The following is a 13,308-nucleotide window of genomic DNA, read 5'->3' as shown; positions in this document are numbered from 1 at the left end:
TTTTTCTCCTATATTTCTTACTTTTTTGTAAATTTTTCAAATTATTTTATTTCCATCATTTCATTTTATTCTATTTCACTGTATTCATTTTCTCAAATTTTCAAATGTTTTCCTTTTTTTTCTTGTTTTTTTCCCCCTTTACTGCCATTTTCTCTAATCTATCAAGCTCCTTTCAATAAACAGACCAAAACACACCTAGAGTCTAGCATCATTTAATTGATTTGTGTGTGTGTGTGTTGTTTTTAATTTTTTAATTTTAATTTTTTTTACCTTATTAATTCCTTTTCTTCCTTCAAATGATGAAATAAAGGAATTCACCCCAAAAGAAAGAGCAGGAAGAAACAACAGATAGGGACTTAGTCAATAGAGATACAAATAATATGTCTGAACCAGGATTTAGAATCACGATAAAAAGAATACTAGCTGGGGTCTAAAATAGATTAGAATTCCTCTCTGTGGAGATAAAAGAAGTAAAAGCTAGTCAGGATAAAATAAAAAATGATATAACTGAGCTACAATCTCAAATGGCTGCCATGGAAGCAAGAATGATGAGGCAGAGCAGCAAATCAGTGATATAGAGGACAAACTTATGAAGAATAATGAAGCAGAAAAAAAGGGAGACTCAGGCAAAAGAGCACAATTTAAGATTTAGAGAAATCAGTGACTCATTAAAAAGGAACAACATCAGAATCATAGGAGTCCAGAAGATGAAGAGAGAAAAAAAGGGGTAGAAGTGTTATGTGAGCAAATCATAGTAGAAAACTTTCCTAACTGGGAACAGACACAGACGTCAAAATCCAATAAGCACGGAGGATTCCCATAAGATTCAACAAAAACCGACCATCAACAAGGCATATCATAGTCAAATTCACAAAATATTCAGGCAAGGAGAGAAACATACAGCAGCAAGGGGAAAAAAGTCCTTAACCTACAAGGAAAGACAGATCAGGTTTGCAGCAGACCTATCCACAGAAACCCGGCAGGTCAGAAAGGAGTGGCAGGATATATTCAATTTTGAATATGCAAAATATGTAACCAAGAATTCTTTATCCATCAAGGCTGTCATTCAAAATAGGAGAGATTAAAATTTTCCCAAACAAAAACTAAAGGAGTTTGTGACCACTAAACCAGCCCTGCAAGAAACTTTAAGGGGGACTCTCTGAAGGGAGAAAAGATGAAAAAATAAAACAAAGCAAAACAAAACAAAAGCAACAAAGACTAGAAAGGACCAGAGAACACCACCAGAAACTCCAACTCTACAGGCAACATATGGCAAAAAACTCTAAACGTCAGTGGACTAAGTGCTCCAATCAAAAGACATACGGTAACAGAATGGATAAGAAAACAAGATCCATCTATATGCTGTTTACAAGAGACCCACTTTAGAACTAAAGACACCTTCAGATTGAAAGTAAGGGCATGGAGAACTATCTATCATGCTAATGGTCAACAAAAGAAAGCCAGGGTATCCATACTTATACAATCTAGACCTTAAAATAAAGACTGTAACAAGAGATGAAGAAGGACATTATATCATAATTAAGGGGTCTATCCACCAAGAAGACCCAACAATTGTAAACATTTGTGGTCAAATGTGAGAGCACTCAAATATATAAATCAATTAATCAAAAACATAAAGAAACTCATTGATAATAATACCATAATACTAGGGGACTTCAACACCCCACTTACAACAATGGGCAGATCACCTAAACAAAATATCAATAAGGAAACAACGGCTTTGAATGACACACTGGACCCGATGGACTTAACAGATATATTAAGAACATTTCATCCTAAAGCAGTGGAATACACATTCTTCTCCAGTGCACATGGAATGTTCTCCAGAATAGATCACATACTGGGACACAAATCAGCCCTCAACAAGTACAAAAAGATTGAGATCATACCATGCATATTTTCAGACCACAATGCTATGAAACTCAAAATCACCACAAGAAAAAAATTGTGAATGTAACAAATACTTGGAGAGTAAAGACCATCCTACAAAAGAATGAATGGGCTAACCAAGAAATTAAAGAGGAAATTAAAAAGTACATGGAAGCCAATGAAAATGATAACACCACAGCCCAAAGCCTCTGGGATGCAGCAAAGGTGGTCATAAGATGGAAGTATACAGCAATCCAGGCTTTCCTAAAGAAGGAAGAAAGGTCTCATACACAACCTAACCTTACACCTTAAAGAGCTGGAAAAAGAACAGCAAATAAAACCCCAAACCAGAAGAATACAGGAAATAATAAAGATTAGAGCAGAAACCAATGCTATCGAACCCCTCCCAAAAAAAACCAACAAAACAACCAAACAACAAAACAAACAAAAAAACAGTAGAACAGATCAATGAAATAAGAAGCTGGTTCTTTGAAAGAATTAACAACATTGGTAAACCCCTAGACAAAAAGAAAAAGGAAAGGACCCAAATAAGTAAAATCAAGAATGAAAGAGGAGAGATCAAAACCAACACAGCAGAAATAAAAACAATAAGAGAATATTATGAGAAATTATATGCCAATAAAATGGGCAGTCTAGAAAAAATGGACAAATTCCTAGAAACATATAAACTACCAAAACTGAAGAAGGAAGAAATAGAAAATATGAACAGACCCATAACCAGTAAAGAAATTGAATTAGTAACCAAACATTTCCCAAAAAGCAAGAATCCAGGGCCAGATGGCTTTCTGGGGGAATTCTACCAACATTTAAAAAAGAGTTAACACCTATTCTCTTGAAGCTGTTCCAAAAAATACAAATGGAAGGAAAACTTCCAAACTCTTTCTATGAAGCCAGCATTGCCTTGATTCCAAAATCAGGCAAAGACCCCACTAAAAAGGAGAACTATAGACCAATTTCCCCGATGAACGTGGATGCAAAAATCATCAACAAGATATTAGCCAACCAGATCCAACAATTCCTTAAAAAATAATTCATCATGACCAAGTGGGATTTATACCTGGGATGCAGGGCTGGTTCAATATTTGCAAAACAATCAATAAGATACATCACATTAATAAAAGAAAGGACAAGAACCACATGATCCTCTCAATAGATAGAGAGAAAGCATTTGACAAAAGACAGCATCCTTTCTTGATAAAAACCCTTAAAGAAAGTAGGGCTAGAAGAATCATACCTCAAGATCATAAAAGCCATGTATGAAAGACCCAACACTAATATCATCCTCAATGGGGAAAAAATGAGAGCTTTCCCCCCAAGGTCAGGAACAAGATGGGGATGTCCGATCTCGCCACTGTTATTCAACATACTATTGGAAGTCTTAGCCTCAGCAATCAGACAACACAAAGAAATAGAAGGCATCCAAATTGGCCAGGAGGAGGCCAACCTTTCACCCTTTACAGATGACATGATACTCTATATGGAAAATCCAAACGATTCCACCAAAAAACTGCTAGAGCTGATCCATGAATTCAGCAAAGTTTCAGGATATAAAATCAATGCACAGATATCGGTTGCATTCTGATACACTAATAAGGAAGCAACAGGAAGAGAAATCAAGGAATGGATCCCATTTACAATTACACGAAAAGCCATAAAATATCTAGGAATAAATAAGTGAAAAATATATACACTGAAAACTATAGAAAGCTTATGAAATAAATTGAAGAAGACACACAAAAAATGGAAAACTATTCCATGCTCCTGGATAGGAAGAACAAATATTGTTAAAATTAACAAGTATTGTCAATACTACCCAAAGCAATTTACATAGTCAATGCGATCCCTATCAAAATAACAGCAGCATTCTTCACAGAACCTAGAACAGTCCTAAAATTTGTAATGAGCCAGAAAAAATCCTGAATAACCAAAGCAATCCTGAAAAAGAAAACCAAAGGTGGAGGCATTACAATCCCAGACTTCAAGCTGTGTTACAAAGCTGTAATCATGAAGACAGTATGATACTGGAACAAAAACAGACACTCAGATCAATGGAACAGAATAGAGAGCCCAGAAATGGACCCACAAACATATGGCCAACTATTCTTTGACAAAGCAGGAAAGAATATTCAATGGAATAAAGACAGTCTGTTCAGCAAGTGGTGCTGGGAAAATTGGACAGCGACATGCAGAAGAATCAACCTGGACCACTTTCTTACACCAGACACAAAAATAAACTCAAAATGGATGAAAGACCTAAAAGTAAGACAGGAAGCTATCAAAATCCTCAAGGAGAAAGCAGGCAAAAACCTCTTTGACCTTGGCTTCAACAACTTCCTACTCAACACATCTCCAGAGGCAAGGGAAACAAAAGCAAAAATGAACTATTGGGACCTCATCAAAATAAAAAGCTTCTGTACAGTGAAGGAATCAATCAGCAAAACTAAAAGGCAACTGACAGAATGGGAGAAGATATGTGCAAACAACATATCAGATAAAGGACTAGTATCCAAAATCTATAAAGAACTTCTCAAACTTCTCAGACTTCTCAACATCCAAAAAGCAAAAATCCAGTGAAGAAATGGTCAAAAGACATGAATAGACACTTCTCCAGAGAAGACATCCAGATGGCCAACCGACACATGAAAACATGCTCAACATCACTCATCATCAAGGAAATACAAATCAAAACCACAATGAGATACCACCTCACACCTGTCAGAATGGCTAACATTAACAACGGAGGCAACAACAGATGTTGTTGAGAATGTGAAGAAATAGGATCTCTTTTGCATTGTTGGTTGGAATGCAAGCTGGTGGAGCCACTCTGGAAAACAGTATGGAGGTTCCTCAAAAAATTAAAAATAGAACTACCCTACGACCCAGCAATTGCACTACTAGGTATTTATCCAAGGGATACAGGTGTGCTGTTTTGAAGGGACACGTGCACCCCAATGTTTATAGCAGCACTGGCCACAATAGCCAAAGTATGGAAAGAGCCCAAATGCCCATTGATGTATGAATGGATAAAGGAGATGTGGTATATGTATACAATGGAGTATTACTCAACAATCAAAAAGACTGAAATCTTGCCATTTGCAACTACGTGGATGGAACTAGAGGGTATTATGCTAAGTGAAATTAGTCAGAGAAAGACAAATATGATATGACTTCACTCATATGATGGCTTTAAGATACAAAACAGATGAACATAAGGAAAGAGAAGCAAAAATAATATAAAAACAAGGAGGGGGACAAAAACACAAGGGTCTCTTAAATATGGAGAATAAACAGAGGTTTGCTGGAGGGGTTGTGGGGGGGGGATGGGCTAAATTGATAAGGGGCACTAAGGAACCTACTCCTGAAATCATTGTTGCACTATATGCTAACTAACTGGATGTAAATTTTAAAAATATAAATTAAAAAAAGAATATTTCTAAGTAGAAATGGCACTGAACAACAGGTAAGAATAATCTGACCTAGACTAGAAAGATGTTTTGATTTACATAGCTCACCAAAAGATGTAATGGAATGACCCCCAGTTTGTTCCTACTACTTGCTTTTTTCATAAGATGGATGAATAAAGCAAGGAATAATATATATATATTTAATATATATTATATATAATTAATATATTATACATATATTAATTTCATGCACACACATACAGACACACACAAGTTTTATTATAATTCTTTGCTCTAACTAAAGAACTATTGGCCCTGTGGTGCTACGTAAGAGAACTTCTATCATATTAACAAATAATAGAAAAAAAAGTGCTCCACTTCCTTGGTATAAGTAAGTACTCTTTCAATACTGAGGAGCTTCTAGTACCCAAAGGGAAGAATGTCAGAAATTGACACAGTGACAGAATTCAGTGAGATTTTCAGTTGGAGATTCCTGCTTGGCAGGTTTGAAATCACGGTACCATTTATAGACCACTCCAGTCTTTGCTGGATGGTACTAAGTTTGGAAAGCCATGACAGGGAGAGATGGGAAACTTACTTCTCCATTTCAGAAAAAAAATATAAATCATTGATCGCAAAGTTGACAACGATAATCCTGTGGCCAAATATACGACGCTTCATAAGGATTATATCTTCATTCTCAAGGTCTGTACTCCGGACGTTTGCAACATTTGCAGTTGGTTGTCCTGATACATTTGGTGATGTGGAGAAATCTGAGAGAGAAGGAGGAAAGAATTAAAATCTAATTTGATCAAGTCACTCATAAACTTGAAGCCTCCAACTTGGACATAACTAAAATGAAGAAAGGAAACTGGACCCATCTTTGAGCCTATTGAAAGAGTGATTTCCTACCTACCCTTGGGCTCAACTTTTTACTTTGACTTGAAGTACTGCTGAAAAAGCCATCCGCTCAGATGGCATGACAACATACACACACACACATGCACACACACACACACACACGCACAAATCACTGTGTACTGAAAGCACAAAACAACTGTGTTTTCCTGGTGCTTGTTTCGTAGAAATATGATTGCACTGTAGTTATGCTAATCCCTAACATTTCTGCAGAAAGTGAATATACAGATGTGACCTTCAAAATGGAGTCTGTGATTCTGATGATGCTTATTCAAGGTTTATCAGGGAAGTAATTTAGAAGTAAACTGGGGAAGCAGCACAACAAAAAAGCCAAACATCAAGAGTAAAGAAATTTATTAAAGAAACAGAGATAAGGGCACCAGAGTAGAAAACAGACAGGAATGAGTAAAGATGAACATAGAAGATTCTAGAAGGTTTGGATTGTGTCTCAAAAAAAAAAAGACACTTATTTTAGAAAGTTTCTTGACTAGGATATATCTAAAGAAGTCCATTCATAGGGATTTGGGGCTGTATTTGGCATGTAGACCCTAGTTAATTGACTGGCTGGGGTTAAGAAAATTGTTTAATCCAGCTCTAGAATTTACTATTTTTCCTGTAAAATCCAATATTGTGGATATCTGTTCAAAAATCATTGATGTGGGTGTGGTGCTTCCTATGGTATAAGTGGGATTCCTTTTGGAGCAGTGTTACATATAAGATGGGAGGGTACTACAACATTCAATAAATAGCTAACACCTATTATGTTCCAGACACTGTGCTAGGTCCTAGGGTTATAGTATCAACTAAAACAAAAAGCTACTCCTTCCTATCTTACAATCTGTATCTCTTAGAGTTGAGTTTGAAGGGGGAAAAAAAGTCAGAACAGGAAAGTGGGTGTGATGGTCAGAGATTTTAGGAAGAGGGTGCTAAATTCACTCAAGAAATCTGGGAGCAGTGATATACTTATAAACCAACTCTGGTAGGGAAGGGGAGATCTGATTTGTAACATTTGCTGATTTCTATAATAAATACTTCTATTATAGTTGATTTCAAGCTATTGATGGCTCACAAAATGCCCTGAATATTTGACAGTTGACTTTCAATTGGATTAAGATTGCCATGTTGGATTATTTTTTTTCAAAGCAAGACCCAACTCTATACTGGCTACCAGAAGAGCAATTTATTTTTTTAATGCTTTTAATGTTTATTTATTTTTGAGAGAGAGAGAAACAGAGAGAGACAGAGAGAGACAGAGAAGGGGAGGGGCAGAGAGAGGGAGATACAGAACTCGAAGTGGGCTCCAGGCTCCACACTACCAGCACAGAGCCAGACGCCGGGTTTGAACTCATGAGCCGTGAGATCGTGACCTGAGCCAAAGTTGGATGTTTAACCAACTGAGCCCCCCAGGCCCCCCAGAAGAGCACTTTAAATGTAGGGAATAACTAGGTTATAAATAAAACAATGGGAAAATACAATATTGCTAACACTAATAAAAAGAAGGCTGGAGTGCCTATTTTAATATCAAAGTAGATATCGGAGAAAAGAGTATTACCAAGGGTAAAGAAAGGGTTTTTTAAAAATATAACTTATTGTCAAATGAGCACCCAGTGCTCATTCCAACAAGTGCCCTCCTCAATGCCCATCACCCACTTTCCCCTCTCCTCCACCCCCCATCAACTCTCAGTTTGTTCTCTGTATTTAAGAGTCTCTTATGGTTTGCCTCCCTCCCTCTCTGTTTGTAACTTTTTTTCCCCCTTCCCTTCCCTCATGGACGTCTGTTAAGTTTCTCAAGATTCATATATGAGTGAAAACATATGATATCTGTCTTTCTCTGATTGACTTATTTCACCAGTTCCATCCACATTGCTGCAAATGGACGGATTTCATTCTTTCTCATTTCTAAGTAGTATTCCATTTTATATATAAGCCACATCTTCTTTATCCATTCATCAATTGATGGACACTTAGGCTCTTTTCATAATTTGGCTATTGTTGAAAGAGCTGCTATAAACATTGGGGTATATGTGCCCCTATGCATCAGTAATCCTGTATTCCTTGAGTAAATTCCTAGCAGTGCTATTGCTGAGTCAAAGGGTGGTTCTATTTTTAATTTTTTGAGGAACCTCCACAATGTTTTCCAGAGTGGCTGCACCAATTTGCATTCCCACCAACAGTGCAAGAGCGTTCCCATTTCTCCACATCCTCACCAGGATCTACAGTTTCCTGATTTGTTTGTTTTAGCCACTCTGACCAGTGTGAGATAGTATTTCAGTGTGGCTTTGATTTGTATTTCCCTGATGATGAGTGACGTTGAGCATCATTTCATGTATCTGTTGGCCATCTGGATGTCTTCTTTGGAAAAGTGCCTATTCATGTCTTCTGCCCGTTTCTTCACTGGATCATTTATTTTTCATGTGTTGAGTTTGATAAGTTCTTTATAGATTTTGGATACTAGCCCTTTATCTAATATGTCATTTGCACATATCTTCGCCCATTCTGTTGGTTGCCTTTTAATTTTGTTGATTGTTTTCTTTGCAGTGAAGAAGCTTTTTATCTTGATTAGGTCCAAGTAGTTCATTTTTGCTTTTAATTCCCTTGCCTTTGGAGATGTGTCAAGTAAGAAATTGCTGCAGCTGAGGTCAAAGAGGTTGTTGCCTGCTTTCTCCTCTAGGGTTTTGATGGTTTCCTGTCTCACATTCAGGTCCTTTATCCATTTTGAGTTTACTTTTGTGTATGGTGTAAGAAAGTGGTCTAGTTTCATTCTTCTGCATGTTGCTGTCCAGTTCTCCCAGCACCATTTGCTAAAGAGACTGTGTTTTTTCCATTGGATATTCTTTCCTGCTTTGTCAAAGATTAGTTGGCCATACATTTGTGGGTCCATTTCTGGGTTCTCTATTCTATTCCATTGGTCTACGTGTCTGCTTTGTGCCAATACCATACTGTCTTGATGATTACAGCTTTGTAGTGGAGGCTAAAGTCTGGGACTGTGATGCATCCCACTTTGGTTTTCTTATTCAGTATTACTTTGGCTAGTCAGGATCTTTTGTGGTTCCATACAAATTTTAGGATTATTTGTTCTAGCTTTGAGAAGATAGCTAGTGCAATTTTGATCGGGATTGTACTGAATGTGTACATTGCTTTGGGTAGTATTGACATTTTAATCATATTTATTCTTCCAGTTCATGAGCATGGAATGTTTTTCCATTTCTTTGTGTCTTCTTCAATTTCCTTCATAAGCTTTCTATAGTTTTCAGCTGACAGATATTTTACATCTTTGGTTAGGATTATTCCTAGGTATTTTATGTTTCTTGGTGCAATTGTAAATGGAATAAGTTTCTTTATTTCTCTTTCTGTTGCTTCATTATTGGTGTATAAAAATGTAACCAATTTCTGTAGATTGATTTTGTACCGTATGACTTTGCTGAATTCAAATATTAGTTCTAGCAGTCTTTTGATGCAGTCTTTTGGGTTTTCCAAATGGAGTATCATGTCATCTGTGAAAAGTGAAAGTTTTACTTCTTCTTTGCCAATTTTTATGCCCTTTATTTCATTTTGTTGTCGGTTGCTGATGCTAGAACTTCCAACACTATGTTAAACAACAGTGGTGAGAGTGGACATCCCTGTCATATTTCTGATCTCAGGGAGAAAGCTCTCAGTTTTTCCCCATTGAGGATGATATTAGCTGTGGGCTTTTCATATATGGTTTTTATGATGTTTAAGTATGTTCCTTCTATCCAGACTTTCTTGAGGGTTTTTATTAAGAAAGGATGCTGTATTTTGTCAAATGCTTTTTATGCATCTATTGACAGGATCATGTGGTTCTTATCCTTTCTTTTATTAATGTGATGTATCACATTGATTGATTTGCGAATATTGAACCAGCCCTGTAGTCCAGGAATGAATCCTATTAGATCATGGTGAATAATTGTTGAATTTGATTTGCTAGTATCTTGTTGAGAATTTTGGATCCATGTTCATCAGGGATATTGGCCTGTAGTTCTCCTTTTTTTATGGGGTCTCTGTCTGGTTTGTGAATCAAAGTAATACTGGCTTCATAGAATGATTCCAGAGCTTTTCTTCCATTTCTATTTTTTGGAGCAGCTTGAGAAGGATAGATATTAACTCTGCTTTAAATGTCTGGTAGAATTCCCCAGGGAAGCCATCTGATCCAGGACTCTTATTTGTTGGGAGACTTTTGATAACTGGTTCAATTTCTTCGCTAGTTATGGGTCTGTTCAAATTTTCTATTTCTCCCCGTTTGAGTTTTGGTAGTGTGTGGGTGTTTAGGAATATGTCCATTTCTTCCAGGTTGTCCAGTTTATTGGCATATAATTTTTCATAGCATTCCCTGATAATTGCTTCTGATAAGTGTTTCTGAGGGATTAGTTGTAATGATTCCATTTTCATTCATGATCTTATCTATTTGGGTCCTCTCCTGTGATTCCCATGCCTGGCGCTTGACTGGGATTCAAATTCTCGCTCAGTGCATCCTGGTACAGGGGAGGTGCGGAGTCCTGGTACTGGGGAAGCTCTGCTCTGCACCCTCAGATATGTGGCCCCCTGCTGGCAGGCACAGGCAGGCGTTGTCCTGTCCCACAACACTCTAGGAAAGGAATTGCTTTCTCCTACTGCAAACTGCACCCCTGACCTAGCCACCAAGCCGCGGACTGGCTCCCCTCCTGCCCAGGTGTGTGATCTGAGCAGCCGTCCCAGTCTGGAGAAAGCCCCACAGTTAGAAATTGGATCTTTCTCCCTCCTAGTTCAAGGTTCTTCTGTGGCCAGATATAGTCCTATGCTTCACCAGCCTCTCTTTCTGTTCCCTTTGTCTCTCTGAAGGAGGGGATCCCTCCCCTCCATTCGTTTTATCTCTCCCAGTTCCAATCATGCTCCTATGGCCCATCAGGTTGTCCCGGTGGGTCCCTGGAAGCACGACTGTCTCCTTTCTTCCCGGGCTCTTGGGGTTCAAAATCCTTTGGCTTCAACACTTCTTTGTTTGAGAGACTAGGGAAGTTCTGATCCCCCTACTTCTCTGCCATGTTGGCCCCTTCTCTCCCAAGAAAGTGTTTTTTGTAATGATAAATGGGTCATTGATTGAAGGATATAACAGTCCCAGAAAAGGCTAAATGATAGTGATAGGAAGGAGACTACTGGCCGGTAGATCTCCCACTGAGCTACAGAAGCACTCTTCTTGGGCTCTCTCATACAATACTAAGGATATGGGAAATTAAAGGTGGGGGGTGACATGGGACTTCCTATCATTCTGGGGCATACAGGTTTGAACTAATTTTATTTAAAAGAAGAAACAAAAGAGCTGGAACTACTCTAAAATCCTAAATGTGAAGCAGTTCATAAAACATACATACAAAAACTTTTGTAAATTAGAAAATAAAATAATATTTAAAAATTCCAATAGAAAAATAGACAAAGGACATAAACAATTCAAAAAAGAATACAAATGACCAATAAATAAAAGTGCTCGATTACTAAAGAAATATACATAAGAATGGCACATTATTTTTCATTTACTGGATTGGCAGTTTTTTAAAAAATGCATAATACCCCATGTTAGTGACAATGTGGCACTCATTTATACTGTTGGTGAGAATTTATTTAGTGTGATGTTATTAAAGGACTGAAATTTAACTATTTTTAACTATTTTCCCATTTCTCCCATTTTAAGGAGTTTATTTCATAGAAATAACACAATTGCAATGTATGTATGTTTTGCAGTATTATTTGTTATAGTGACAATTGGAACAACTCAAGTCATCAAAAGAGATGAAATTTGTCATTAGTTCCTCCAATATTATCTCAGGCACTTTTGGCATCTTATTAATCTCCCATCCATCTGGCCTGATTGCAGTTCCTGCAATGTGCCATCCTCTTTCTTATTTTAGGATCCTATGCAGACCTAGAAATTTCTCCCCTCCTATTTTGTCTCTCTAACTTGCTCATTCCTGAAGACAAATTTATGTGATTTTCTAGGAGAAGCCTTCCCTGATCCTACCCTTTGAGTAACTAGGGTCTCCTTGAAATTATCTTTGGGATCACTCACTACATAATAATAGCAATGCACTGGTTAACTCTTTTATAGCAATGGGTAAAGATATTTTATATGTATTAACTCACTTAATGTCCACAATAATCTTATGAGAAAAGCACCATTATTATTACCATTCTACAGATGAAAAAAAAAAAAAACACAGAGGCACAAACCACTTTCACAAGGTCCTTCAGTTAGAAAATGGCAGATTCAAACCCAGGAAATCTTGCTCCAACACCTGTGGCTCTTATTTTCTGTCTTACATTCAAGACTGTAAATGCCATGAGGACATATGCTGCATGTTTCCTACTGTATCTCCAGCACCTGGCAAAGTTCCTGCTACATAGTAGATTCTCAAAAAGTGATGAATGAGTGAATGAAATAATAAATGTAGTAGTTGAATAAATCTATACTACAGACAGTTTTATAAAATGTAAGATCTTGCTATGCTTTAGACTAGTCATTTTCCACCATTGCTGGCTCTGTAAGCAGAAGCCACTGGACTCACATCCTCTCTAAGCAGGGGTGAGCTTGGCTTTGCACCCAGGACCTGGAGTTCTTGCTATACCCCACACTAACACAGGTATGACACACAGCAACCGCCCTGAAGTTTCTTATCGGGGCTAACCCCTGTGTCTGGAATGTCAACAGGAAAGGCAGTAAATAGAGAAGTGACTTACTTTCCTTGTTATTTTGTACTTCCAGGTGAAGATATTCTTCAAATTCGTGGCGTTTACTGGGATCAGACATAAATCTGCGGTACTTGCAAAAGCTCTTAATAAAGCTAATCATTTTCACCCAGCCTCTCTTCTGGGAAAAGAGAGAGGGGTATGCCACATTCATCAGTATAGCTTCTGTTCACTGAAAGTTTACTATGACAGAAATTTGACATTCATTACATTTAATCCCACAACACCTCCTTTATAAGAAATCATCTTTAGCTCCAATTTTAAGATGAGGAAACTCAAGTCAGAGAACTGTTAGCCTTCCCTAAATTAAGTGGATAGTGGGTAGAAGGTTCTGGCTTTACCT

At 37.4% G+C, this 13,308-nt stretch overlaps 1 protein-coding gene across 2 annotated transcripts in view; it reads right to left on the bottom strand.

Moving 5' to 3' along the window:
• Nucleotides 1–13,308, bottom strand: part of RGSL1 (regulator of G protein signaling like 1) — a 113,840-nt gene that overhangs the window by 18,684 nt on the left and 81,848 nt on the right. For both annotated transcript variants that reach the window (XM_045452597.1, XM_045452595.1), the window contains 2 exons: nucleotides 12,957–13,086; nucleotides 5,914–6,088 (listed from right to left, as the gene is read on the bottom strand). In XM_045452597.1, coding sequence (XP_045308553.1) covers nucleotides 5,914–6,088; nucleotides 12,957–13,086 — 305 coding nt within the window. The remainder of the gene's footprint in view (nucleotides 1–5,913; nucleotides 6,089–12,956; nucleotides 13,087–13,308) is intronic.

Source organism: Leopardus geoffroyi, chromosome C3, assembly GCF_018350155.1.
Source record: "Leopardus geoffroyi isolate Oge1 chromosome C3, O.geoffroyi_Oge1_pat1.0, whole genome shotgun sequence".
NCBI classification, from domain to species: domain Eukaryota; kingdom Metazoa; phylum Chordata; class Mammalia; order Carnivora; family Felidae; genus Leopardus; species Leopardus geoffroyi.
Note: the sequence above shows the minus strand (reverse complement) of the source record. Positions and strands in the feature narration are given on the sequence as shown.